This window comes from Ips typographus, linkage group LG1 (genome assembly GCF_016097725.1).
Source record: "Ips typographus isolate SLU linkage group LG1, UJ_Ityp_2.0, whole genome shotgun sequence".
Lineage (NCBI taxonomy): Eukaryota > Metazoa > Arthropoda > Insecta > Coleoptera > Curculionidae > Ips > Ips typographus.
This window is the reverse complement of record NC_138422.1, coordinates 11,446,424-11,471,870: the sequence shown is the minus strand read 5'-3', so window position 1 is coordinate 11,471,870 and position 25,447 is coordinate 11,446,424. Positions and strand designations below refer to the sequence as shown.

General features: G+C 34.6%; 5 protein-coding genes and 1 long non-coding RNA gene across 14 annotated transcripts; 1 reads left to right on the top strand and 5 right to left on the bottom strand.

The window, feature by feature from the left end:
* Positions 1 to 424: 424 nt before the first annotated feature.
* On the bottom strand, positions 425 to 4,223 carry SC35 (SR family splicing factor SC35). Of its 4 annotated transcripts, none has more exons than XM_081987891.1 (5): positions 3,856 to 3,997; positions 3,658 to 3,801; positions 3,419 to 3,602; positions 3,309 to 3,364; positions 425 to 1,076 (listed from the first exon to the last, which is right to left on the bottom strand). In XM_081987891.1, the coding sequence occupies exons 2-5, from the start codon at positions 3,707 to 3,709 to the stop codon at positions 901 to 903; spliced, it is 468 nt and encodes a 155-aa protein (XP_081844017.1). In that variant the 5' UTR covers positions 3,710 to 3,801; positions 3,856 to 3,997; the 3' UTR covers positions 425 to 900. The 4 variants fall into 4 exon arrangements, with proteins under 4 accessions (XP_081844017.1, XP_081844026.1, XP_081844009.1 ...); XM_081987900.1 differs by having other exon boundaries at positions 425 to 1,073; XM_081987883.1 differs by lacking the exon at positions 425 to 1,076 and having other exon boundaries at positions 2,980 to 3,355; positions 3,412 to 3,602; positions 3,856 to 4,223.
* A 195-nt stretch (positions 4,224 to 4,418) lies between these two features.
* On the bottom strand, positions 4,419 to 13,327 carry Rab40 (RAS oncogene family member Rab40). 5 transcript variants are annotated; one of them, XM_081987852.1, is made up of 6 exons: positions 13,078 to 13,327; positions 12,941 to 13,012; positions 12,671 to 12,881; positions 11,075 to 11,222; positions 10,571 to 11,020; positions 4,419 to 5,746 (listed from the first exon to the last, which is right to left on the bottom strand). In XM_081987852.1, the coding sequence occupies exons 3-6, from the start codon at positions 12,822 to 12,824 to the stop codon at positions 5,665 to 5,667; spliced, it is 834 nt and encodes a 277-aa protein (XP_081843978.1). In that variant the 5' UTR covers positions 12,825 to 12,881; positions 12,941 to 13,012; positions 13,078 to 13,327; the 3' UTR covers positions 4,419 to 5,664. The 5 variants fall into 5 exon arrangements, with proteins under 5 accessions (XP_081843978.1, XP_081843969.1, XP_081843986.1 ...); XM_081987843.1 differs by having other exon boundaries at positions 13,118 to 13,327; XM_081987860.1 differs by having other exon boundaries at positions 12,677 to 13,012; positions 13,118 to 13,326.
* LOC145734558 (uncharacterized) lies at positions 8,805 to 10,564 on the bottom strand. Its single transcript, XR_014179440.1, has 2 exons — positions 9,757 to 10,564; positions 8,805 to 9,570 (listed from the first exon to the last, which is right to left on the bottom strand). It is a non-coding gene; the product is annotated as an uncharacterized LOC145734558 (long non-coding RNA).
* A 233-nt stretch (positions 13,328 to 13,560) lies between the features above and the next one.
* On the top strand, positions 13,561 to 14,202 carry LSm7 (U6 snRNA-associated Sm-like protein LSm7). 2 transcript variants are annotated; one of them, XM_081987941.1, is made up of 2 exons: positions 13,561 to 13,722; positions 13,780 to 14,202. In XM_081987941.1, the coding sequence occupies exons 1-2, from the start codon at positions 13,696 to 13,698 to the stop codon at positions 14,095 to 14,097; spliced, it is 345 nt and encodes a 114-aa protein (XP_081844067.1). In that variant the 5' UTR covers positions 13,561 to 13,695; the 3' UTR covers positions 14,098 to 14,202. The 2 variants fall into 2 exon arrangements, with proteins under 2 accessions (XP_081844067.1, XP_081844058.1); XM_081987932.1 differs by having other exon boundaries at positions 13,562 to 13,722; positions 13,777 to 14,202.
* wmd (serine-threonine kinase receptor-associated protein wmd) lies at positions 14,193 to 16,702 on the bottom strand. The gene is made up of 6 exons (XM_081987785.1): positions 16,502 to 16,702; positions 16,054 to 16,188; positions 15,845 to 16,000; positions 14,984 to 15,108; positions 14,676 to 14,925; positions 14,193 to 14,617 (listed from the first exon to the last, which is right to left on the bottom strand). Exons 1-6 carry the CDS (start codon positions 16,614 to 16,616, stop codon positions 14,421 to 14,423), a joined length of 978 nt encoding a protein of 325 aa, XP_081843911.1. The 5' UTR covers positions 16,617 to 16,702; the 3' UTR covers positions 14,193 to 14,420.
* A 2,666-nt stretch (positions 16,703 to 19,368) lies between these two features.
* LOC145734417 (ATP-sensitive inward rectifier potassium channel 12-like) lies at positions 19,369 to 21,459 on the bottom strand. Its single transcript, XM_081987759.1, has 6 exons — positions 21,242 to 21,459; positions 20,924 to 21,193; positions 20,721 to 20,877; positions 20,491 to 20,667; positions 20,020 to 20,433; positions 19,369 to 19,957 (listed from the first exon to the last, which is right to left on the bottom strand). Exons 1-6 carry the CDS (start codon positions 21,253 to 21,255, stop codon positions 19,844 to 19,846), a joined length of 1,146 nt encoding a protein of 381 aa, XP_081843885.1. The 5' UTR covers positions 21,256 to 21,459; the 3' UTR covers positions 19,369 to 19,843.
* Positions 21,460 to 25,447: the final 3,988 nt, after the last annotated feature.

Sequence of the window (25,447 nt, the reverse complement as noted above, 5' to 3'; positions counted from 1 at the left end):
TGTTCGCACGTGTATGAGGCTCTTAACGATAATGCATTGCTTTTCAATAGGTCTGTTCGTAGAGGCAATTTCAAACTGATTTCCAACTGAAAATCGGAAATTGTTGGCTTTTATTGGTTAATGCTCACGTGATATTGACATTTTAAGGGTAATGGCCAATAACTGGACATATTCCTCTGATTATTAGTTGGAGATTCGTTCTGCGAACAGACCTAATATTGAAGTCAAACTGTATGGTACATTTTTCCAAAAAAAAAAGCTGGTCAAAGATTTTTTCTCCCTTTGTGACTACAATATGAATGTTGTGATACACATCCACATATTGAACACAAGATGCGCTAGTCTGAGAGACACTCTTTATAGTATTTTTTCTCAACTTATACTAATTTCTTCACTGGTACTTCAATACAATAAAAAGACAAGATTTAGTTGAAAGATCTTTATTATTGAAAATCTCTACTTTTTTACTATTAGATTCAAAAAGAAAGCTCCACATCCACGTACAAACCAAAATCGCCTGGCTTCAATAGGTGAAACTGAAATTAGCTATGTCAATTACCTGACTAATACAAATACCTACCTGTCTTAAAATCTGTAAAAGACTGTTTTGTTTAAAATGTGGCACTATGACGGTTCTTTTTTGTAAATTTCAATTGCGTAGCTTGTTTACGGTGAAAATAAGTTTTAACTGGCATTCACTTCACTTCACGTTTTTTCTTGTGGTGCAGTTTAATTTTGGGATCCAAACGAATAAGTGAAGAAGGTTCGTCATCATAACAGTTAAAACTCATTTTCCAACCGTAACCAAGATACTGTATCAGTGTCAAAAATATCGCGTTTTTTAAATGAGAGCAGGATCCGGACAAACGCGAGCACTGAGTGTATCAGGAACGGCAGCAACTATGCGATTCGATTGGCTGGCCAGACCGCGCTTGTCCCCATCCAGCCAATGTCACGCCAGCTCGTTCCGCTCTCGTTACCGCTCGATCTGCTCTTTCTCCCCACCATTTCAGCGCTCCCGCAAACACCAACCGCCAACATCTCTCTCATACCGCAAAACCCCGACTCTGCGCCTGCTACCACACAAAAGAGGCGTTAGTACATTGTGAATGGCAGTTTTTTTTTATTTTTTTTTTTGGTGGAAGTGAGTAATGTTTTGTAACTATTTTGTATGGAGAGGAGTTTAAAATACAGGGTGTTTCAGAGTTGTTGTGACAAAAGCCTAGGGGAGATTCTCCTGGCAAAATCAAGCAAGAAGTTCAAGAGAACATGTGTCCGCAAGTACTTTGTTTGATACAGGGTGTTCAAATTTTAAAAAAAAATACAAATTTGGTGGTGTTGACACTTAACAATAAAACATATTTCATGATAAAAATATTGTTTTTAGTTTCATCAGTAACGCGCGTGCAGGCACGTCACTGGGTATTTTTTAACAAAAAAATGATACGTGATTCAATTCTGAAGAGAAAAAGGCTCTTTTATTTTTTTTCTAGAATATATATAGTAAAAAAATAAAAATCTTTTTATGCGCCCCTAAAAGAAATGCGATTATTTTTGAAATATCAAATTATTGAACAAAACAACAGCTGCCACACTGCCACAACTTATGGCCGTTTGCACCAGTTTTTTTAAGCAACACTTGAGCAAGCTAAATTTGAACACCCTGTATTTCAAGAATAAAGCATTTACTTAAACTTTTTGCTTGATTTTGCCAGAGAAATCTCCCCTAGGCTTTTGTCACAACAACACTGAAACACCCTGTATATGTCAATTCAAAACTTCACAGAAGTAAATTTGAAATATCATTAATTCCAGAAGCAGCAACAGAGCTATACAATATATTCTTATATCTGGTGTCCAGGAGAATTTCAGATATAGAATGTTGACTAAAGAAAGTGGTTTTTATTTTTCTGTGTCTGTACTGATTTAACTGAAAACTTCATCATTTTTAACAAGCAAAGTAACTGTATTTAAAAAGGGTATAAGCAGCTAAAAATATGCTGAAAGTGACCAACTAAAAATGCAAAATATTTGGAAAACTATGCCTTGCGGCAAAAAAAAGATATCACAAAAAGGACAGAATGTTTTTGTCCAGCGTTGCCACACTTGCATGAAATGAGTAGCAACAACGGATATTTGTTCAACCCTAATAATTGATACCAATTTTCGATTCTGCTACTTGATCTCTACAATTTTTGTTCTGAAAAGTTTTGCTCTAAATTTTCAAGTTTTCAAAGTCATTTACAACACTAAAATTTTCAATTTTTAGACTGTAGCAGAGAAACGGTTGATGTTATGACAAAACGGCATGTTCGTATTTTATTTTTCTTAAATCTTATAATTAAGCGCATTTTCAAAATTAAAAAAAAAAAAACAAAAAAATTCAAAATTATGAATTTTTTAAACATGACAACAAAAGCAGTTGAAAATTTTAAGAATTTTGTGTCAAACGTCAGAAACTGCATTATAAGCTTATATTATTTGCATTTGCTTATACCTTCCTAACCAAGTCGAAGCCAGTCTTAAAGATAAAAGATAAAACATTATTAGGACACACACAAAATAATGTTTTTCTAGTTTTTTAAGGCCTTGAAAAAATTGCTATTTGCATGACAATTAGTGTTATGCAAATAAGATTATAATAGGCATTTTGTCATAAAAAAATAATTAACGCGATTTGTGACACTTTCAAGTCAATTAGGTTAATTCTTTTCAATATATAAAAACCACCCTTGTTGACACTTTAAAGGCTGTAAATTGGATGAGACTTAATGACAAAACAAGGTACACATCATAGTGATTAAAGTAAATTTTAAGTGAGTCACTGTTAAAAGATTAAATTAATCAAATTTACTTAAAAAAAACCTGTTGAAATGAGAGCTAAATTAATATGACATCAACCTCACCCAAATGCAAAGTAAAACTTTGTGTGTGCCAATGCAAAAAAATGAAAAAAATAAACCTGATAAACCAGACCAGTCAAATGTCAGAAGCAGCTTTACTATGACAAACCCTCATGGATACATAAAAGATACTATGTCAAATTTCAATCAAATTGATCAATAATACAAAAGTACTCTAAACATATCTACTACAAAGTACTAAACTAAAAAAAATCTTACAGATAAACTGGAGTCAATTCTGATCTGTTTATTAAATTGAGTTTTCTGAACTGGCAAAATTTTTTTTGGAAAAAAAAAAAACAATTTACTGAGAGTACCAGCCAAAATATAAAAAAGCTCCTTCATTAAGTGAACAAACTGAGAGAAATGAAGAAAAGAAACATAAACTTATTGTTAGTGAAATACCTTGCCAGAGTGCAGCTGCTGCTAGATAAGCTGCTACACTGCACATTCTATACAATCTGAAACAAAAATCACACATTAAGCTTAGAACTATTTGACTTGTAACCACTTACTTAAGATCTGGATCTAGATCTTGATCGGCTTCTGGATCGGGAATTGTTTTCTCTGTCACGTACTGGTGACCTTGATGCGCCTCTAGAGCTTTTGCTTCCTGACCTGGACCTGCTTCTGCTTGGAGATCTTCGTCCTCTAGATCTGGACCTGCTGTCCCTCCTACCTCTGGATCTTGATCCTGACCTTTATTTACAATTATATTACAGTTAACTGCTTTCTAATAAAGCACTGAAACTACCTCCTTCGTCCTCCACGATATGATCTCCTGTGGGGAGAAGTGGGTCTTCCATAACGAGCCATTTGGACTCTCAACTCCCTGCCGTCCAACATGCGACCATCCATGGCATCTAGCGCGTCTTCCGCATCACGTTTGTCGTAAAATCTATGAACAATGAAGCATTGGGGTCACTGAACTAATTAAGAGATAAATTTTTACCTGACAAAAGCAAATCCTCTGCTTTCCCTTGTGAAACGATCTCGGGGTATGTAAATGTCCCCAACTTCACCACATCGTTCGAATACTCTACGTAAATCGTCCGGGGTGGTGCGATAAGTCAAATTGTCTACCTTGAGGGACACCATACCTTCGATGCGGGGCGGTGGACGGCCGTAGCTCATTTTGCCACGATTTGCTATGATTAGACGATGTCGAATGTATGAGGTAATAGAAAAATTCACGAATAGTGCTTGAAAACTTGAAATAAAACGCACTAAAGTAAACAACGAACAATAAACGCCACTACGCACCAAACGTGAAACGCAAAACAAAATGGACGATTTCGGATCGACGAGATGACGCTCGGCGCGGCAATAATGACGTTTCGACAAGATTGACTTTTACATTTTTGACGTCATTGACGTAAGACTTCCATACGTCAAGACTAGGGATGGGAATGATAGTAATTTTAATACAGTTATCTTACCTTTTCGTGGAAGGATATAGCAGACTAGTATGTAATGATGTAGGATATAGATATTTGTTAATAAATTCAGCAAAAATACTTAAACAGACATATTATATTGATTGTTACAAAGATTACATTGTTACTATATTAAAATACACAAAAATAAATTCAATGTATTTTTCAATAGAAACAATACACGACGAAATACTGTGAGATATAAGATAAGATCGATAAATATGTTTGGTAGTTGGTTTATTAACTCCCGGTTGTATAGGTTTACCCTAAACTTTGTTGTATGGCTCAGTTATTGATTTACATAAAATACAAATTGTTTTAGGAAATGGCAAAATAACTGCAATTTGCAACTAAAAAGTATTAATGGTGATATTTGATCCCAAGATAACATTCAAACTGATTAGCGTTTTGTTCTTATTTAAATGGATTAAGCTCAACTAGTACAACCGAGCGTATATACGAGTAGGTAATAGAGCCGGAATTAACCGGATACTCATTATCTGTAGACAGTTAAGAAGTTACAAATGTGTTGTAAATATATACAAAAAATTGAATGCGCAATATTGCCGTAAAAAGAATATATACAATAAAACTTACCAGAACTAAAAATATATCACTAACACAGATTTTGGTAAAATGTTTTACGCCCAATAAATAAGTATTTAAGTGCCTTTTTTATTAGTACTGTTCCTATAAAGTGATTTAAAAACGTCTCAATATAACTGAGAGTCAAAAACGCAATTTTGGCAATTTGCCCGAAAAGAAATAACAACCGAAACAAACTTCATTAAATTTCTCACAACTCAAAAACAAACTTAACGCAAAATCAGTTCCTTAAGTTGTAGGGACGGCCTAAAAACTGCCTGGTAAATATGCACGTTTAAAAAATACAAGTTTCCCTCTAACTAACGGACACGGACTTAAGTCTTACATAATATAAACACGTAAACAACGACACGACATCGAATAACGAAACACCCTGTATGTGTTCTCTTACATTATCTAAACATAGAGAAAATACGCGACCGACGGTTTCGGTCGCGTTTCAGATTGATTTTCGACAGCCCGATGCAAATCCTAACAAATCCTCTTGTATATGTGTCACACAATTTCCTGAGGGGGGTTGAATACAAACCATTTCCGTAGATTGTTCCAAAGATCGAGTACTGGAGAGTTTAGAGTTTGCCGCGCGGTTCGCCTTTAACGTAGGTCAAGTACAAGCCGCGCAAAAAGAGAAAGTATGAGTAAAGAGAGAGCAGGACGAACAGCGGAAAAATCCCCATCAGAAATATTTCGATCAGAATGTCTCGAATGCGCGCTCTAGGTCAGGATATTGTACAAGAGTTGCGTGGTACGCAGCTGGTTCTGCCGTCCAGGCTGGCTGGAGTGCTTGGAATACTGGTAAATCTGAGAAAAATCATAGTTTAAATATATAATAGTGAGATTACTGTGATATTCGTCGTGCGCAGTTCACTTTTGCCCTTAGTTTACTGTCTGAATTAAAATTTGATAATCGAAGCCTTTCAGGCAGAGGTCGACAATATTGAGGACCTCAAAAAATTTGTAGAGTTTTGGTTTAAACAACTTGACTTTGTTATCATGAATTTTTTTGAGGTCCTTTTATAAATAAAAATTTATTTAAAAAATGCCCAACTGAAAACAAAAATCGACGGGTCCAAGCAATTTTCTTAATAACTATGATGATAGATGAACACCTCAATAAAGGTCCATATAAAGTCAAAATTCTACCCATCGAGTATGACGTCAAACAGGTGAAAAACCACGCATGTCTTGAATTAGATCCCAAATTTTAACCTGCAAAGTGCAAATGCTTTAAAAAAATGGCGCGTTTCGAAATACCTAAATTTGAATATCATTGATGAAGAAATAAGTTCACTCCAAGGACGCTAAACAGTAAAGGATTGCTCGATTGGCCGATTTTGTTTCCCGGCGGCGAATGGATCCTGACGTCACAGTTAAGTCTCGGGCTCGTAGTGATGGGTAAATTACCAGTAAAGTAAATATTTTACATTAAAAGAAAAATTTGACCGGTAAATTACAAACAATGTGTTTCTGGCAGGTCAAACTTTGACACCGCTTTTCTCCCTGACTACCAAATTTTGTTTTTTTTTTATGTTATTGAATAGGAAATTTAATGAGGATTCCAAAAATGTACTTAAAACAGTCATTTTCTCACTCTAAGTGGGTTTTACAAGCGATTTTGTCCGTGAATGTTTATTAAAACGGTGTTACTAGCAGTTCAAACTTTGACACCCATTTTTCCCTTGACTGTATTAAATTTTGTAGTGTTGTTTTATGTTATCAGATAGGAAATTCAATGAGGATTTAAAAAAATTTCTTACTCGCGATTTTGTCCCTGACTTTTCTTTCAAATTGTGTCTCTGGCATTTTATATTTTGACCACTTTTTTCCCTGACTTTACTTGATTCTGCAGTGATTTTTTATGTCATTAGACAGAAAATTTAATCAGAATTAGAGAAATGTGCTTAAAAATATGATTCGGTCACTCCAAGTGGGTTTTACAGACAATTTAGTCCTTTAAACCGTGTTTAAAATTTAGATCACAATTTTACTAACTTAACAAACCAGTTTTTCCTAAATTACTAGAAAAGGGCGACTGTTAAAAAAAATTGCAGGAGACCAAAAATGTTCCTATAATCAACTCTTTAACTTAGTACCGTAAGGTTGCAGGACCGTTTTAGCTTCCATTATACAGGTTGTGCAAGAAAAGTATGGTGATTGAATGTTTTCGGTCACCCTGCACACATTTTTTGAGGAGCTCAAGACGGCTAATTTGAGCGATTCTACTTCCCTGAACTGCCAAAAAATAACCGAGTTACAAGCTGATCAAATTTTCAACCAGAATTTCAACTGATTTGAAAATTTGTTGCACCAAACCAGTTTTTCTTAAATAACTCGAAAATTTTGAAAGAAAGCAGAAATTTTCGTAAAGAACTGCTAAACTCATCCCTGGAGTTTCACAGTCCGTCAGTGCCGCTACTATACAGAGGGTGCATGAAAAGTATAGTGATTCATATTTATGACTTTTCAAATGAATGACTTTCAATTAGACCCATAAATTTACTGGTAAAATTGGTAAATTTACCGTCCTTGGGTTCACTCATTATTCATTTACACTCAAAGTGGAAATCTTTTGTCTCTGTATCTAGTTTTAAGGCTAAAAAAACTACATATCAACATAAATCGTAGCTTGGTAATTAGCAACATTTTTGACTTTTACTAAGATGACTGATACAAATAGTGATTTTCCTGTCTGATATAGTTTTCTGTGGCTGTAGTTACTGGTCTATTTCTATTCAAAACCAATAGTTTGCATCATATTTGCAAGGCAGAATTGGCATTGAAAGCTTTTAAATGTTCTCCAACTTGGTCCAATAATTATTTTTGCAAAATTTCCATTCCTACTATTCCTACATAATCATTCTGTTTTAGCATACACTAATTTGATCTCTCATTGTGTTCTTCATAAATATAGTTATTTTGATTTCTCTGATAGACATTTTCTTAGAAATGTTGGTAAAATCGGAGTCGTCAGCTTAAATTCCAGTTTTTTTTATTCAACATAGGGTAGCACCAAAGTCCATGATATTCTATCATACACGTTGGGGTAATAATCGGGATGTCATTTTAAAACTGTTTCTTTCCGTGCTCGTTGCAGCCCATTTAGAATTAGCATTTGAGCTTGCTCAGTGTAGCGCGGCGTTTTTATAACTTTGACATTTATTTAAATCAAAGTGACACCAAATGACAACGTTTTTAATTAGACAGGATGACAAAATCAGCATGTGCCTTTTTTGCTAAATTTTTTCAGTTCATATGTTTGATATGCGAGAAACAAAGATGTAACAGGATGATGTGATTCTCAAAAGGTAAAATTTCAACTATATGACATTCGTGAGAATAAGTGACACTTCAAGTCTATTTCCTCAAGGTAACTACAGCAAGCAGTAAGTAAAAGTTTATGACGAAATATTACTATTATACCTACGTAATTTTGTCAGCTACACGATACAAAATTAAAATAATATTATGATCATATTACACAAGCAAATCATTGCATGTAAACACAAGCATAGAGTTTGCACAAATTTGACATGTTTCAGAACTGTCACTCAGTGCAAACAAGAGAGATACTGTTCTCGCGGAGTGAGTTTACCCGTGCGTCACGAAGGCTACGTCATTTATAATCATATGAATCAAATCAAGTTTTCGTCAACAAACCTGTTGTGTTCATATTATAGAAAAGGGCGTGTCTAAAGCTTCGTCACGTTTAAAATTTTGCGTGTATTGTCAGTCAGAAAGTAGAGATCTTTGGCTGCAAATTTGCACTAAAACAACCTTATACCAAAGCAAATCAAAAATATCTTGACCGAAATAACATTTTTTATTTATGAGAAGTCTCCGTTTGGATCATAGAATTCCGTCTAAATTTGAAACCTAATTTATTTACCAAAATTCGCAGAGATGTATCACCAATATGTAGTATTTCTTTAACTTTAAGCTCTTGATTTAGGTTCTGGATGGTTACATGTTTCTCTAAAATAAATACAACAAATTAAAAATTCAATAAGACATTCTGAGTGATGCTGTAGTATCTCATATCTCATTTTCAGGTTGCAATCCACTTATTTTATTTTAAACCCGCTGGAAAACATTTTAGACGCTTATTTTATTTTTCCTATGACTTTATTATTAATATGTTTTAAGAAATTTTTATGAAAAATCTATAATGCAACTCAAAAATCTCAGTCTCTGGAAACAATGAAATGTTAATAGATGTTTCTTACAAAAGTAGATATATTTTACTATTATTAACATACTATCGTTGTACATATCATATAATGTATTTTGAACATCCATTTTAATGCTTTCAGATAAATCAGTGGTCTTGGCCCGTTGATAACATCTCGATTTACGTTTTCTAGGTGAGAAAATCATAAGATTACTTGCTTGTTTTTTCCGAATCGAATAAACAGTTTTGCGGGAAATTTTCAAAGCAGCTGCAACCTTCTAGTACCAAAAAAAATACATTAGTAAGAATATGTAAGGTCTTCAAATTTCTTATTTTCTTCCTGAACAGATGATAAAGCTTCTAAAGGTCCTCCATTGGTTTTTTCCAATTCAAAATATTCACAAAAGTTAAGAATTAACTGCTGGGCTTGTCTGTGGAGAATTTTTCCAGACATTTTCTAAAAAAATACTGTAATAGTAAGTAATTCCGAATTTAGGAAAGACCAAATGGCTAAATAAAAACCATAATAGACACTCCCACTTTTTTTTCAAAACAGGTTACAAATTGTGCCAATTTTGGTTAGATCGTGACAGCCGACATAAAAAAATAAAAATATTAATAATAATATTATGAAAGTACTTACAGAATGTTAAAAGCGTAGAAACAATAGCTCTTAAAAGAACTGTGGTGGTATGGTAAATAGAAAACTTTATAAATGATTAACAACACAAAGAAACGGAAAAGAATTAATAGTAAACAAATCAAATAAATTTCGATGGTTGTCAAACTGACATTGACTGAAATAGAAGCGCTAATCAGTAAATGTTTTTTTTTTGGAAGACATTCACTTAGATATTTACCCTTTCTGAAAGTGAACAATAGACAAGGATGAAGTCAATAATGCATGTCTACTTCTAAATCACAGGGGGATGACGCACGGGTAATCTCACTCCGCGAGAACAGTATACAGTATTGCGAGTTCTATCATAACCAGAATTATGTTTGCATGATTTTAATTGGTTTCAAGGATATGTGAGGGCTGCAACTACTGTAGACATGATTCAAAACAGTAAACAATTTTTTTTTTTAATTAGGGTAATAAACCAAACAAAATTAGTAAAGCAATGGCCCAGCTGGCATCACTGGGATACAACTTTTTTGTTTTTGTTTAGGTATTTAATATTTGTGATGGAGTTGTGTAATACTGTTATTAAACTCTGAAGTGCAAATGAAAACCAACAATTTAATTTTACAAACACGGCAACGAATGTAAAACGAAATGTCTTAATTGACAAATTATCTCTCATCTTTCAGGCAACCCACAATACCCCAATCTCATGGCGAGATCCTCAGGAGCTCCTTAAAAATACGGCTCAATACCAAAAATAAACCATCACTATCAGTTTCTAGATACACTTCACCTACTAACAAATATCCGTCAATAATGTGGCGCTTACCTCAATTTTCTGCCGTGTTTCTTGTGGTTGGTAGCATATTTGAACTGTTGCGTGGTGGTCGAAGTCAAAGCGTACGACTTCAAATGCGATTTCACGCAAGTGGGTAACGGCAACTGCTCGATACTGTAGACAGTAGTGCGAGCTACGATCGCTCTACAGCAGAGCTCCTGCAGGCTCAACACCTTGTTGGACCGCCACAGGCGTTCCATTCCATTCCGCTGGAGCGCCATACGCGACAATTCGCAAAAACTCTCGTGTATATTAAAATTACACAATGGAGAAACTTCGAAAAATGCCATACTATGCTTATTCGCGTAGATTTGTGCGTCCCGCAGACCCACTTTACGTTTGAACGCTAAATGCAGTCGATTGCCTACCAGGACTTTTGGTACGCCCGGTGCATGACTGTCTACTTCTTTAAGCCAGCGATCCAAACCATCAAACGACCATCTAATTTACCACACACATTAATGCAAATAATTTAAAATTTGCATCGAATTGTACCTGTTGGTTATGTCATAGACTAGAAGTACTCCCTGGGCTCCTCTGGAGTAAGATCGGATTATGGTGCAGAAACGACCTTGTCCAGACGTGTCCCACAATTGTAGTTTAACACGTTTCCCGTCCAGCAGTATAGTTGTGGTTTTGTAAGCTGCATAATAAAAAATACACTGTAGAGGATCTAATTAAATCTAGACCAAATCAATTAGCATATACCTGAGAAAACACATTATGGTACCTATTACTCCCTGGTTCTGAACACATTTTAAACACTTCAAATATTTGTAAAGAAGGCAAACTTAAATATTTGTTAATGATCTCAGCCTGACGGGAAACGTTTACAGTCAAGAGATTTCAGTTTTTTATTAAAGAATTTGTATGTAAAACTGTATTTAACGTTAAAGTACATATTTAGGTGCAGATAAAACCATTATTTTAATTAACAAAATATGCCTCTGAAGAAAACCTTTTAAAATAGCACACAGAATATATTGAGGCAGCAAACTTTTTAATCATTGACCAAATTTAATAACCAGAAAAAAATTTGAAATGTGCTGTCTTTTTGAATTAAGCCCAAAGCTTGATTTTAAACAACTTTCTTGTACTTGTTCCAGTTTCCATTCCAGCAGGTTTTTTGCTGTGCTTAAGGCCTTTAACCTAATATTCTAGTACTCTATCTATTAATAGCTTTAAAATGCTTTGAGAATTTTTTTCTAATACAGTTATAATCAGAAGCTAAGATATGTGCTAAGTTTACTATAAAAAAAAATGTTTTATTGGTCTGCATACCATTGAGCTGCACAATTTTTAAAAAGAAAAAAATGTTTAAAATTATTACAATATATTTTCCAAGGAAAGAGTTACTAGAGAGAGACATTTTAAGTCTGTAAATATCTCTCTACTAGTTTTTTGTTATCAGAAGCAATTTTGCTTCAAGAATTTATAACATAGCATCAAAGATCAAAGTATGTAGGTGGAATATTTACTGGAATATTTATATTTATGAATCATTAAATGTGGACCAATTACAATTTCTAGAAAATAGATTTATTGCATTGAATAACATGTTTTATTTTTACACATTTTAGGTAACACTCCACTGGAAAACATCTTGTTTTTGTTGCAAAATTACTAAAATAAGCAAATACATATCTAAATTACAAAATTTTTAGAAGGTTGTTCAGTAACATTTAGAGGTCTATAAAACTTTCAAAATGGTCCTAAAGGCATCTGGAAATTTAAAACAGTTATGGGAAGAGTTTAAGACACTTAATAGACACCACATTAATAAGAACAACTAGTGACAGAAGTGCATTAAGTATTAAGAGTGAAATTATTAAGAAAGAAAGGGATATGAACTTATGTGAAAAATTAATTTCCCTTGAACAACATAATAGCCATCAACCATACTACCTAACTCATTGAGATTCCAATAAATAAGTAATTGTACCATCTAAACTTTATTAAAATTAAAAGGCAGGTTGCAGTTTTCAAATTAGCATGGTTTCACTTGGTCTGACATGTATAGTAATTTACTTATGTTCAAAGACTACCAGCATGCAATCTCTACACAATTATTAGGAAATGAACAATACGTACACTTACCACTACCGCTGCAAAAAGGACTCTCTAAAGCCCCATCATCCAAATCAGACAAGATTTCCTGTTTGCCAACATCACTATCCCCAACCAGTAGAAACTTTAACAAATAGTCGTACTGCTTCTCAGGGGGTTTGCTAAGTTCCCCAGCCATAGCAAGGAAGCTGGTTCATTTGCAACCATAATCAAACAAAAATTGTGAAAGTGTCTCCTGTGGAGTGTGGTGACTTAACAGACAGCAATTTGACTTTTTCTAAAGTGGTTCATTACTTTTTTACACCCAGCGAATCCGTGTAAATAACCGGGCCGGGCCACCTGAAGAACGTCTCTAATCTTGGGGGTCTGTAAAGATAACAAAAACAATGCTGTTGGTGTGACCATTTATTTTTATTTGGCAAGGTCGTTACTTTCAAAGTAAATAAATAAACAGATGGTGTTGCCGCCTACCTTGAGGTTGGTCAGAAAATTCTTCTATTATTTAGGTATCTATCTGGACTAGAAGGCGCTTCTAGTGTGAATTCTGTTACGAATTCTAGCAGGGAACGGGGGATAGTAGTCTTGGGGGTATTTTTGCGAAAAAAACAACAGGAAAATGGCCTTTCTTGCTGTCCCTGTCACTACTGTCACTTTTTTTACTAGTTGACAACTGTGGATTGTGTAAGACAGTGTTGTCTAATTTTCTATTCAGTCGGTTAAAGAAAGCTTTAAAGTTTACAAATTTACGTGCATATTAATTTACGTTTAAAAATTTGCATTAAAGGAAAAGTCTTTTTTAAAAACAAGGACAAAAAACGATAATAGAGAAAATATAAACAAATGTCTTATCGTTTAGCTAGATTGTCTGGCTGCCTAACCTACGATTTGATATTTGACAGAACCACAGATCACAGATGAGAAGCCGGAATTTAAATTTTTTTTAAGGTTAAAGTAAATTGTTAAAGATCTAAAACCATTTTTTTACATTTTAAGCAAAAAACCAAATATTCTTTATTGCTAAAGCTAGTGCGACAGTACAAACCAACAAGATGGCTTCTAGTGATGATAAAAGAAAAGTATACACTCTCCACGTTACAACTGATCGAACATAAAACAGAAATTTGTTTCAGCAGTCGAACTCCCTCCAAGATCAAAAGGAGAAAAAACGGAAAGAATCTATTTTAGATCTCTCCAAATACCTGGAGAAAACAATTAGAGTGAAATTTGCTGGTGGCAGAGAAGCCAGTGGCATCCTCAAGGGATATGATCCTCTGCTGAATCTTGTATTGGACAACACACTTGAATACCTTCGAGATCCTGATGATGCTTATAAACTTACCGAAGATACAAGAGAATTGGGTTTGGTGGTGTGTCGAGGGACTAGTGTGGTACTTATCTGTCCCATGGAAGGGATGGAATCCATTCCAAACCCTTTCATATCCCAGGAATAACCATTGTAAGACTAATTTAGTATAAGTTTGAAAAGTGATTTATTTTTAAGATGTTTTGTATTATAATCACTTTAAGGAAAATAAAAACAACACAATTTTCAACAAGTTTGTATTAAGTCACAAATGGTCTGAAAAGAATCAGTCTGTTTTTCATTACATCATGAAAAACACTACTTATAAAAAATATTTCAGACCAGTAACAACACTGGTGGGACAGCCTATCAGAAATTAAGTCTTTCCTTAGATTAAAGAGTAGAAATAAATAAAGAAATACTTTGGAAATACACAATGTACATTGCTGTAAAAGAATGTATATGGTCAAGTTAATTTGCTTGAATTTCTTTTGGTGTTAGGCTGTCATTGAGGGTAGCAGTATCAACACACTTCCAGAGTCCATAAGTTTTTCCCACTGTTGTCTGCCATAACCTTAAAGTTCCATCCTCAGATCCAGAAGCGTACAGTTCTCCATCAGGTGAAAACTTTATGCAGTGAACTGGACCAAAATGTCCTTTGAATGACTCTAAAAATAGCAAAAACATAAATACCCAATTACATAGAAAATGACTAAGTTTGCTAACCAATTTCTGTGCCAGATTGGTAGTCATATTTGTAAACTTTCAAATCATCTCCTGCAGCAACAAAAATGCTTTTGTCTGGATGTAATGATGCAGAATTTACTGGAGATGGAATAGTGTATTCTCGGATTTTATTCAAAGAATCAGCATCAAAGAACGCCACTTTATTGGAATAGGCTACAGTTAATACAGACCCATCTCTGGATATTTCCAAACTGTTTGGGCTGAAGGGAAATGTGACTTTTTGAACTTCCTACCGAAAAAAAGTGTAAATTTAACTGTGCTGGTGTAAGAGTGCGTTTTCAGTCAACCTGTTTGTTAGACTTATCCCACACCCTTAAAGTTTTATCGTCGGCGCAGGAAATCAAATGAGTGTCATTTCGGAAAAACATGACGTGTCTTATACCGGCAGTATGGCCCGAAAATACTTCAGGTGCTGTAAACAAACCACAATTTTAGTTTTTGGAAAAATCATAAATAATTGTCTAATATTGTTTTTGAATTGGTTTTCTTAATGACAGAAATTAGAAGATGGTGCTTCTGTCAATTCATATAAATGCTAGAACAATTGGAATTATAAAAATACATGTATTATTAAAGTATCCAGTAGGATCCAGGACATAGTCCCCTAGAAATTTTGAAAAAGAACTGGAAATATTGCAGAATGTTTATAAATACTGCAAACAGTTTTAGAGATCTTAGAAATGTTGCAAAAGATCTAGCAAATGTTGAAAAAGTTCTACCAAAGCTTAAAAAGGCCTAAAAATGTGGCAAAAGGTCTAAAAACCTTCAAAAGAGCCTATAAATTATGCAAAATGTTTTGAGACCTTCAGTAAGTCCTAGAAATGTTACAAAAGATACAAACATAATACCAACTTTTGAAATTTATGGTGTATAGTATGTAAAGCAGGTTGTTTACTTTTACAGTTTAACTGTTTTTCTAAAAAGCATGATAAGTATTCAGTGTCACTGCTTTTCCAATTTGCATATGCCTTGACACATACTAATACACAACAATGATATAGCAATAGTAAAAGTTATAGCAGAATAACAAATTCAAAGTGATAAAGGTATTGATATTTCAAATTTTCCTCAAGTAGACCAGGATATACAATTTAAGACCATAAATTACATATAATACTACGGACATTATACCTTCTAAATTTACTTACTGGCTTCAGGTTTATTGAGATCAAAAATTCTGACCAACTTTTCATTACTACCAGTAACCAAATTGGAAGAATCTTTGGAAAAATCTACACTTTTTACTATGTGATTGTGCTGAAATGAATGTAGCTCCTCTCCTGAAATTGCATCCCAGACTTTGCCTGTAATAATAAGCCAATTAACGATTGTTGGCAGAAGTGACTAGGAAAAATACCAGTAAAATCTGCAGCCCCACTGGCAGCTCTGGTGGCTTGAGCATTCAAAGCAACACCCCACACTGCACCTTTATGGCCTTCGAAAGTGCCAATCCAGTCTCCTGTATCTCCCTGTCTAAGCATTGGCTTGCCATCTTTGTTAAAAGAAAAGTATCTAATTTTGTTTGCAAAAAGTGATAACAGATGGATTATAACTGATGACTGATAAGATTGAAAGTGATCTGGACAGACAATATGTTTTCATGTTAGGAAGGAAGTAGGTAGATGGAATACATTTAGGAACTTGGCCTTAAAAAAAGAATTTCAATCAAAGGTCAACTACTTCATGAGGCGCTGAAATCTGAATAAAAATTGAGGCCAAGGTGTTGTACATGTCTGGACAGAAGGTTAAAAAATCCTTTAGATGTCTGATCAACATCAACAACTGGAAGGAAAGTGGGTTTTTACCTTTGCAAGCGGAAATTAGGAAGTAGCTGCTCTCTGTGATCTCGGAGAAATCTAAATGAACCACTGGACGAGTGTGTCCGCTACAAGTTAACGGTGTTTGGCGCAAATTTGCCATGATTTTTGTTGATTTACGGTGGTTTGACGACAGAAACACACCACACAAGCACGAGTCCGAGAAACGAACTGACACATGAACAACATAAAGCAAAACAAATTCCCATGTTGTCAGTTGTCAATGATCTAATCTGTTCAAATGTTTTCAATGGAGCTGTGGTGTATAGTGTTCTCTTTTTGTCGTAAGCACAAAAGTGTAAAGTAAAAAGAGAGCCATCTATACCGGTACCGGTATTTAACATTAATCGATCCGTTTTATGTCATTTCAATTAAGTGAAGTGGTTAAAGAAAGAGCAATGTTGCCAATAATATGTAATCTTCTTAGTGTGGGTGGTGGGATTTGTTTTGACTTTTGACTTGATGTTTTGATTTTTTTTCTGTTCTGTAGTGTTTGTTTGCTACTTTTTTATTAAGCTCGGTTGTACACGTTGTACAATCATTGTTCACCGTTCAAAAACCGCCAAGACTGGTTTCAGGTTTTAGGTATGGAGATTTCAAAATAATAAACACATTCACTTTACACAGGAACCCAGGAACTCAATGAGCAGAAACTGTATTTTTAGGTGTATTACAGGTTGCCTGAAATACGACAGATTCAATCCTAACAAGCCAAGATCAGTGTTGCCAAGTCAAAATATTTAATGACGGTAGAAGAATAATCAGTCAAAAAACGGTAGATCAAAACAAATTCATTCATTTTACATTATTATACAGGGTGTCTTTTAATAGTTATCAAAAATTTTAATCATTGATTCTTGCTATAAAAATCGTACTTCAAAAATACATAATTGTTTTTTAAGTTTTGACATTAGTGACAGATACTACGTGGTTTTAAAGGATAATTTAGCTAGGCAGTCACGTGACCATTGTCAAAAATCATAAATCTCAAAAACACTATTTATATCGAATACTGCAAGAAAACGTTTCTAAACCCTGATTTTTGCAACTTTAGAGCACGGTTTGACAGTTTTGACGTTAGTGACAGTTGTCACGTGATTGAAGAACACTATTTAGTTAGACGGTCACGTGACAATTCGCAAAATAACTTTCATACATCTCAGAAACTCGTTTTATATTAAATACTGCAAGAAAACTTTCCTAAACCCTGTTTTTTGAAACTTTAGAGCATAGTTTTGACAGTTTTGACGTTAGTGACAGTTGTCATGTGATTGAAGAACACTATTTAGTTAGACGGTCACGTGACTATTCGCAAAATAACTTTCATACATCTCAGAAACACGTTTTATATCAAATACTGCAAGAAAACTTTCCTAAACCCTGATTTTTGCAATTTTAGAGCATAGTTTTGACAGTTTTGGCGTTAGTGACAGTTGTCACATGATTGTAGAACACTGTATTCAGTTCGAAGGTCATGTGATAATTGGCAAAATAACTGTCAAAAATCTCAGAAACACGTTTTATATGAAATACTGCAAGAAAACGTGTCTAAATCCTGATTTTTGCAACTTTTGAGCATGATTTGACAGTTCTGACGTTAGTGACAGTTGCCACGTGATTTCAGAAAACTATTTAGCTACACTATGAAGTGACAATTGTCAAAATAACTGTTAAATCTCAGGAAATCGCCTTGTTTCAAAAACTGTGCTAAAATGTAATTCTTGCAAATTCTAGTAAAATTTTGATGATTTTGATAATAGTGACAGACATCACGTGGTTTTAGAGAATAATTTGGAGTAAGAAAATGACTGTTTTAAGCGCATTATTAGAATCCTTATTAAATTTCCTATTCAATAAACTGAAAAAGTATATGAAAACTTTCACAACCAATATAATAATGGCAATAAAAAAAGCGGTAGATTATATACAAAAAACAGGAGAACGGTAGAAGAACTCCAAAACCGGTAGTTATACTGTTTTAACCAATGAGGAAAAAGAACAAGTATCAGGAGGTAACAATAATACAAATTATAACCCGTTCGTGCATTAAGCGAGGGGGACGGAAGTTGATTGCGCATTCGCCTACTGCGCAGTTGAATTGACGCAAAGTCATTGTCAGTTTGGAGTTTCAAACCCGCAAAAATTTGTTGTTTGTATTTAGTGTTAATTTGTTTTGTTTGTTTGTGGTTCTTTAACAGTTGAGTTTTGCAAATTTAAATTAAGTTGTACAGTGGACAATAATAATAGTGTTTTATAGTGCCAACCGAAAGTTGACGGCCGCCATATTACTCCCCCTCTCCCCCTTGTTTCTGTCACCCCCTTTGTTTGCTATTGCTCCTTCCTGCTATATTTTTTTTATTCATTGGTTTTAACGGTAGACCTGGCAACATTGGCCAAAATCCACAAAACACGTAAAAGTTGAGTTATTTTTCTAGTGTTGAGTTACATAGGATATCTGTTACAAATTTTCATTGCAATGTTGCCACCTAAGCCATATTGCTCTACTTGTGTCAATTTGCTGAACCGATTGTGACGTAATTTAACAGTTGGTCTACTTTATCAAAAAACTGGAATAAATGATGATTTTTCCTTCTTATTTAATGCAAATAATTTTGGGAAAGGAAAAATGAACAAAAATATTCACGGTTTTCCACTTCTGTACTTACAAATTTGAATTCTAAAGCAATTATACTAAAATATTAACAATCTTTTCGTCGACTGTGTATTAACAGTCTTTTTGTATGGCTGATAACGAATCCAAAATCGTTCAATAATGAGTCCTATTAGTGCATGATTTTTCAAATGTTTTACTTTAAAATGTATGATCTTACCAGGCAACAAAATACGCTCATTGTAGAGTTCTATCCTTTTTTATTTGCATGAAACAGAGAGAAATAGACGAACATTCTTTGGTTGACATCCACCATTACCGAAAGAACTAACTGTCATTTGCCGTATACAACTGACAATTTTTAGTTTTTCTCAAACATTGTAGGATTATAAACATTTATTAGGTCTGTTAGCAGAGGCAATCCCTGACTGGTTTCCAACTCAGAAACAGTAAATGTCAAAGTTTCATTGGTTGAATGCTCACGTGACTATGACGTTTTTTGACTTGTGGCCAATGGATGTATCTATTTCTCTGATTAAGAGATTCCCTCTGCGAACAGACCTATTATAAACTACAGCGGAAAAATGTTGTAACCAACTTTTATATTAATAAGCGATTAATAATCTGAATTTTTTGTTTTCATTAATACACTTATTGGTTAAATAAGTATTAATACAAATTCCATCACATATTTGTATGATTAACCTGAAAGGAAGTAATTAAGAATTAGGTTTAGGTAAACTGGAATTTTCCTTAACGTTTGGTTGAATTGGGAGTTCATCAAAACTACACTCGGTGTAGAGCGTTAAACGAGCTCCTGATAAGAGACATATCTATGAAAAATAATCCCTTGGTTAAATAAAAACAAAATAGTTAACCTTCATAGTTAATTGACCTGCATTTTGGTGTATTCGTTACAACAGGCTGCAGAGCACAAAGGCGTGTTAACAGGCACCAACACGTCAAACTTGGAAAAGTCCACTTCGTACTCTTCGCGCCACTCATCGAATTTGATGATATTTTCAAATTTGTAGCCCCATAAAATTTCGTTGGGCATGTAGCTGGACTTGGCTTGAGTCATTTGACCGGTATTTTCGTCGGTGCCTTCGATCACCGTGATGATTTCGAACTTTGGCTGACACAAATCACTGGGTGACAAAGTGTAAAAAGGCGACTGTTCGTCTATCACGTGATAAAGCACTACGGGCCAATTGAAGAACAGGCTGGTGTTACAACCGTCCATGTGTAGCTTTAACTCGATTTGGGTGAAAGGAAGTGTTTCACCTTCTTTAGTTTTAAATGATTTCACCTAAAATTGTTTTTTTGTGTGTTTTATATGGATAGTTTTGCTGTAAAGCTAACATACCACAAAAGCCCTCACGTTACTATCAACAATATGACGGCGCCTAATGTCTCCAACTCGGAACATCAGGCATAACTTTCCATTTCTAGGAAACACCACAATGTTTTTAGAGAACATCAAGGTCTGCGACCTCACTCTAGGTTTAGTCATTTTTGAGAAGATTATAGCTGCCATAAACCCCTACAAACAACACTAATATAGAGTCTGGAACAAACCCAAAGCACTAAAACCACCTGCATGACAAAACCAATTATACAATGGACAGTATTGACAAAAATTGCTTCGGCACATTCATCAGTTGGTGCTTTGATGCCGTAACCCACAGTGTGTTGAGCCTCCATACTGAAGAGAAAGGCTGAGGAAAAGCCTCTCATATCGTAGATGCACGGTCTGGAAAAGATAAAGCACCCTAGAGAATCCAGTTGACTGAACTTACTTGAAATGGCTTTGGGCTTGGAATTCTGGCAGGTGGTTGGGTTCGAAGTCACCGTGAGTGAAACAGATCAACCAGTAGAAGATGGCAAAACTGGTCCAACACAGAAACAACACTCCCAAAAATATCAGGAGGGTAAAAGTCCATGAGTAGTCTACTAGTTTTTCGTAAGTGAACACTATGAATCTCTGTCGGTTTGATAAGGGTTGCACCACGTTGCAATCGCCACTTTTCAGGATCATCCTCCGGTGGATTTCATGGTTTTTGCCTGGGCTGAAATTACTTTGTTAGTAAGAAATTAGTAAATTAAAAAAAGTCCACCTTATAGTCTGCATTGCTATAGGACTTATTTTTCACAGACACTCATCAGTAACACAATTAAAATACTGCTTTATGCCGTCTACTGTTCTTCTTAATATCTTTATGACCGTTAAAATCTTCTTTACACATTAGTTTCCATTTAATAGCGTGTATTTAGCAATAATAATAAATCGTTGTTTGAAGAGCAAACACCGAAAAACGACAGTTGCTAACATTGCAGAGGTAATAACATATAAATCACAAACAACACTGAAATAAATTCTTTAAACATTAACATGCTTATTCAAAGTTTATAATAAGAAAGATAATATGTTATAAAAATAGTATACTCAGTAAAATAATTATGTTGATAAGTAGAGAGAACTATAAGTGTTTAAGTGACATGTGTCAAAGCTAATATGTCGTCATCAACAGTCAGTGATCAGAAAGTTTGATTAAAATTTTAAATCCTGTGACCAACTGTCAAATGACGTTACATCCGTTTTGGACACATATACTCTGCACTTATTTAAGTTTATGTCCTTTTTTGTCTAGAACATTTTGCAATAGTTCTCTAGACTATGTAATTTTGAAGATTCCATAAATCTATGTAATTACCACAGTTCTTGATGGCGATATCTTCTTGTTTTTCAACTGTCCTATCCCTTTTGGACGTTGGCTACTAATATGGCGATTCGAACTTAATTAGCAGCTTGTCTAAACAATTGGATAGAGGCCTGGCAAAACCACTTTGTTTTAACTATTTAAAAAATGAAAATTGAAGATAAAAAATGATTGGTAGACCGCCGATAATTTATTGTACACCAAAATGCCTTTTGCATACAAAATACCTTGAAATGCCTTTAAAATACCTCACAATGCTTCTATTATTGCTCAAAATTACTCATAGTGATAGTGCCTTAAAATTGCCTAAAATGCCTCAAACTGGCTTCAAATACATCAAAATGCCTTAAAATTAAATTATTTAAACTGCCTCAGGATACCTTCAAAGGTTTACACGTTTGTGGCATTCTTAAATTTAGTTATAAGTCCCCTGGTATTGAGATAATGATAAATCTTGATGAAATACACCCTTGAAATTTATTTTTTTTTATGGTCACGTGATAGTTCTTAGGTTGGACTAATTAGCATGTCTGCTTTTACAATTTGTACATGACTTTTGACTGTTGTCAAAATTTCGATAAGGATTAATGATTCAATAAAAATGACTTCCTCAGGTTACGTGACTGTTTTTCCAATTTTAAAGGCCCAAAAGCTTAAAATTGATATTTTTAAAGGTCCCATCACAGTTTTTAGGTTAGGTTAAGTGACAACGTAAAGGTTTTACCAAATTTTTGACACTTGATTTGACCTTGTGCCGAAAGTTTCAAATTGATTTTCTAAGGTCAGGTGACTGTTTTTCTAAATTCTGACAAACAAAAAATATTTTTTGACGTTTGCACGAATCTTATTCGTTGATAGAATTAGTATCCTTCCTTCCTTCCTTCCTTCGTGAACCCCCCAACTAACAGGGGGGAGGTTAGCTTCTGCTCCCTTTATGGAGCAATTTGCCAGGGGTTTTCTTTCTGCCCAGGATTTGTCTGACTCTAAGTCATCCCCAGGCAGGCCTCTCAGTGCCTTCTTCTTCTGGGCTTTACTTCCTCTTTGATATGAGCGATTCCAAGAGTTTTTGATATGTCTCTGATATGTACGGTGCCAAGAGTTAGAAAGACAACAAAAGAGGACAACACAACTACTGGACGAGGGCAATTTGTGTCCAGGAGGCCCATCTACAAACAATATCCGAAAAGGTGTTTAAAATCAGTTGTAAACAATCACACCATCCTATTCCCTAGATCTCTATACATATCAGAACAACTTGAGTACGAATACACATATTTTTCCTAGTTTATTGTAAATATATACCTATAAATTCCGCTTTTGGAATTATTACTACACATATATAAATATTTCTTTTAACAAAAAAAAAACAAAAATCCTTTTTTAAAAAGGTAAACTATTAATATACCAGATGTCCAGCACCCTGGACATAGGAGATTAACATGGGAAAACGGTTTTGATTTTTTTGCCCCTGTACGGTTGATTGGATTGAAAAATTGTATTAATGAAAGTTGTAGTACCTATCACGGACTAATTTTCTGTATTTTTTTCAGATCTCTAACTTGAGCCCTTTCGTCGTAAAACACGAAATATGTGATTCAAGTCCTCGACTGCTCCACACTCACAAAGTGGAGAATCTGCAACCCCAATTCTATATTGATGTTCCCTAGTCAGGCAATGTACGCATTCTTATAATGGTAGTTATAATTTTTCTGTTTTTATAATTTATTTTTTTAAACCAAGGAACACGGTTTAAGGCATCCTCCTTTCCCACATAATGTATCCCTTTTGTTTCAAAGCCATTTTGCATAGTCTCTTGCTTCAATCAAGAGCCTCTTTGTTTTTAAAGTGATGTGGTCATTTTTAGGGTTTATAGTACGATCGTCCAATTTTTGTATGGCACTCCTGGAGTCAGTGAGAATTAAGGGTTTCTTGATATTCTTCCTCAATGCATAGTTGGCAGTCTCATTTATTGCCACTATCTCAGCTATGCATCATCTGGTAAGCGTGAGGTGTAGCTGTGGTTGTTTGTTGGACAATATACTGCATATCCCGTGCGACCGTCTTTTTTTGAGCCATCTGTGTATATAAAGATATTGTCTTTTCTCAGTTTCTCTGTTCTTTCCCTGAACATTATTGAAGCATCATCAGATTTTAGAATGAGGAGGTTAATTTGAGGAATGGGCTGTATTTGGATTTCTGGATCTATCTCAAAGCATGGCAGGGTATGGCTTTTGTACAGGCGATTTTTGTATGGGAAAAAATGTTTATAAGATTCCACCAAGTGTGGGACCTCTTCACCCTTCCAATAATTAACATTTCTTTGTTTATGTTTTAGTATACTTTTCAACATTGGAATAATTGGATGTTCTTCTATTATGATTATTATTTTTGAAAAAAAATTGTTGGCAAGTAATTGTCTCCTAGCTTTGAGTGTTAACTCTCCTGCTTTTGCTCTCAAGGCATTTGTCGGGGTTGATCTCATGCACCCCAATGCTATTCTGAGACCTTGATTCTGAATTTTTTCCATTATCAAAGAGTTTTTTTTGGTTATTGGTTTAAAAAGAAATTATCCATAATCCAAGTGTGATCTTACAATTCCTTTGTAGACAGTGAGCATGGTTGAAGGGTCACCTCCCCACCATACTCTGCAGAAGGTTTTTACTAAATTTAAACCACTTTGCGCTTTATCTGCACAGTGCTCCACATGTTTGTTCCAGTTTAGCCTGTTGTCCAGAAACATTCCCAGGTATTTGATATCCTTACTGAGTTTAATCCTTTGCCGATTGATCATTATTGGAGGAACCTCTTTGCTGTCATATCCTCTGGTAAAATATATCGCCTCACACTTATTTAGTGCTAGTGAAAGATTATGTTCGATGGTCCATTGATTGATTATCTCTAATTGGTTGTTAAGTTGACTAGTAGTACTTTCAATATTTTTGCCCTTTGTGAATACTATCAGATCATCCGCATATCCCTATATTTCCATTCCCTGCCCCATAATGTCATAAACTCCTTTTGTATATATATTGAATAAAATTGTGGACAGGGAAGATCTCTGTGGGAGTCCTACTGATGTTATGTTTGGTCCTAAGAATTCATCCTGATTTTCATTTCAGATAAATATTCTCCTGTTATGTAGTATTCTGAAAGTGATATTACATAGGTCACTTGGGATATTCATTTTTACCATTAGGTCATACAATTTGTGTATATCTATGCAGTCAAATGCTGATTTTAGATCCAATGCAACTGCTAAGACGTGCTTTTTTTCATTGAAAGCCAAGTTTATGTAGGTTGTCAAGTAGGTTATGTTATCATGTACACTCATATTTTTCCGGAGTCCTGTCTGTGTATGGCTGAAGCATTTACGATTTTTCAAATCCCATTCCAATCGATTTTTTATTATGGTTTCCAAAATTTTCAGAAGACAGGATGATAATATAAGTGGCCTGTAGCTTGCCGCAAGTTTTGGGTCTTTACTAGGTTTTAGGACCGGTAAGTATTAGGTATTCTTTCCATTTCTGCGGTATTAGATTTCCTCGGAGTATTCCATTGTATATATCTAATAAATGTAACATTGTGTTGGAGGGAAAGTGTTGG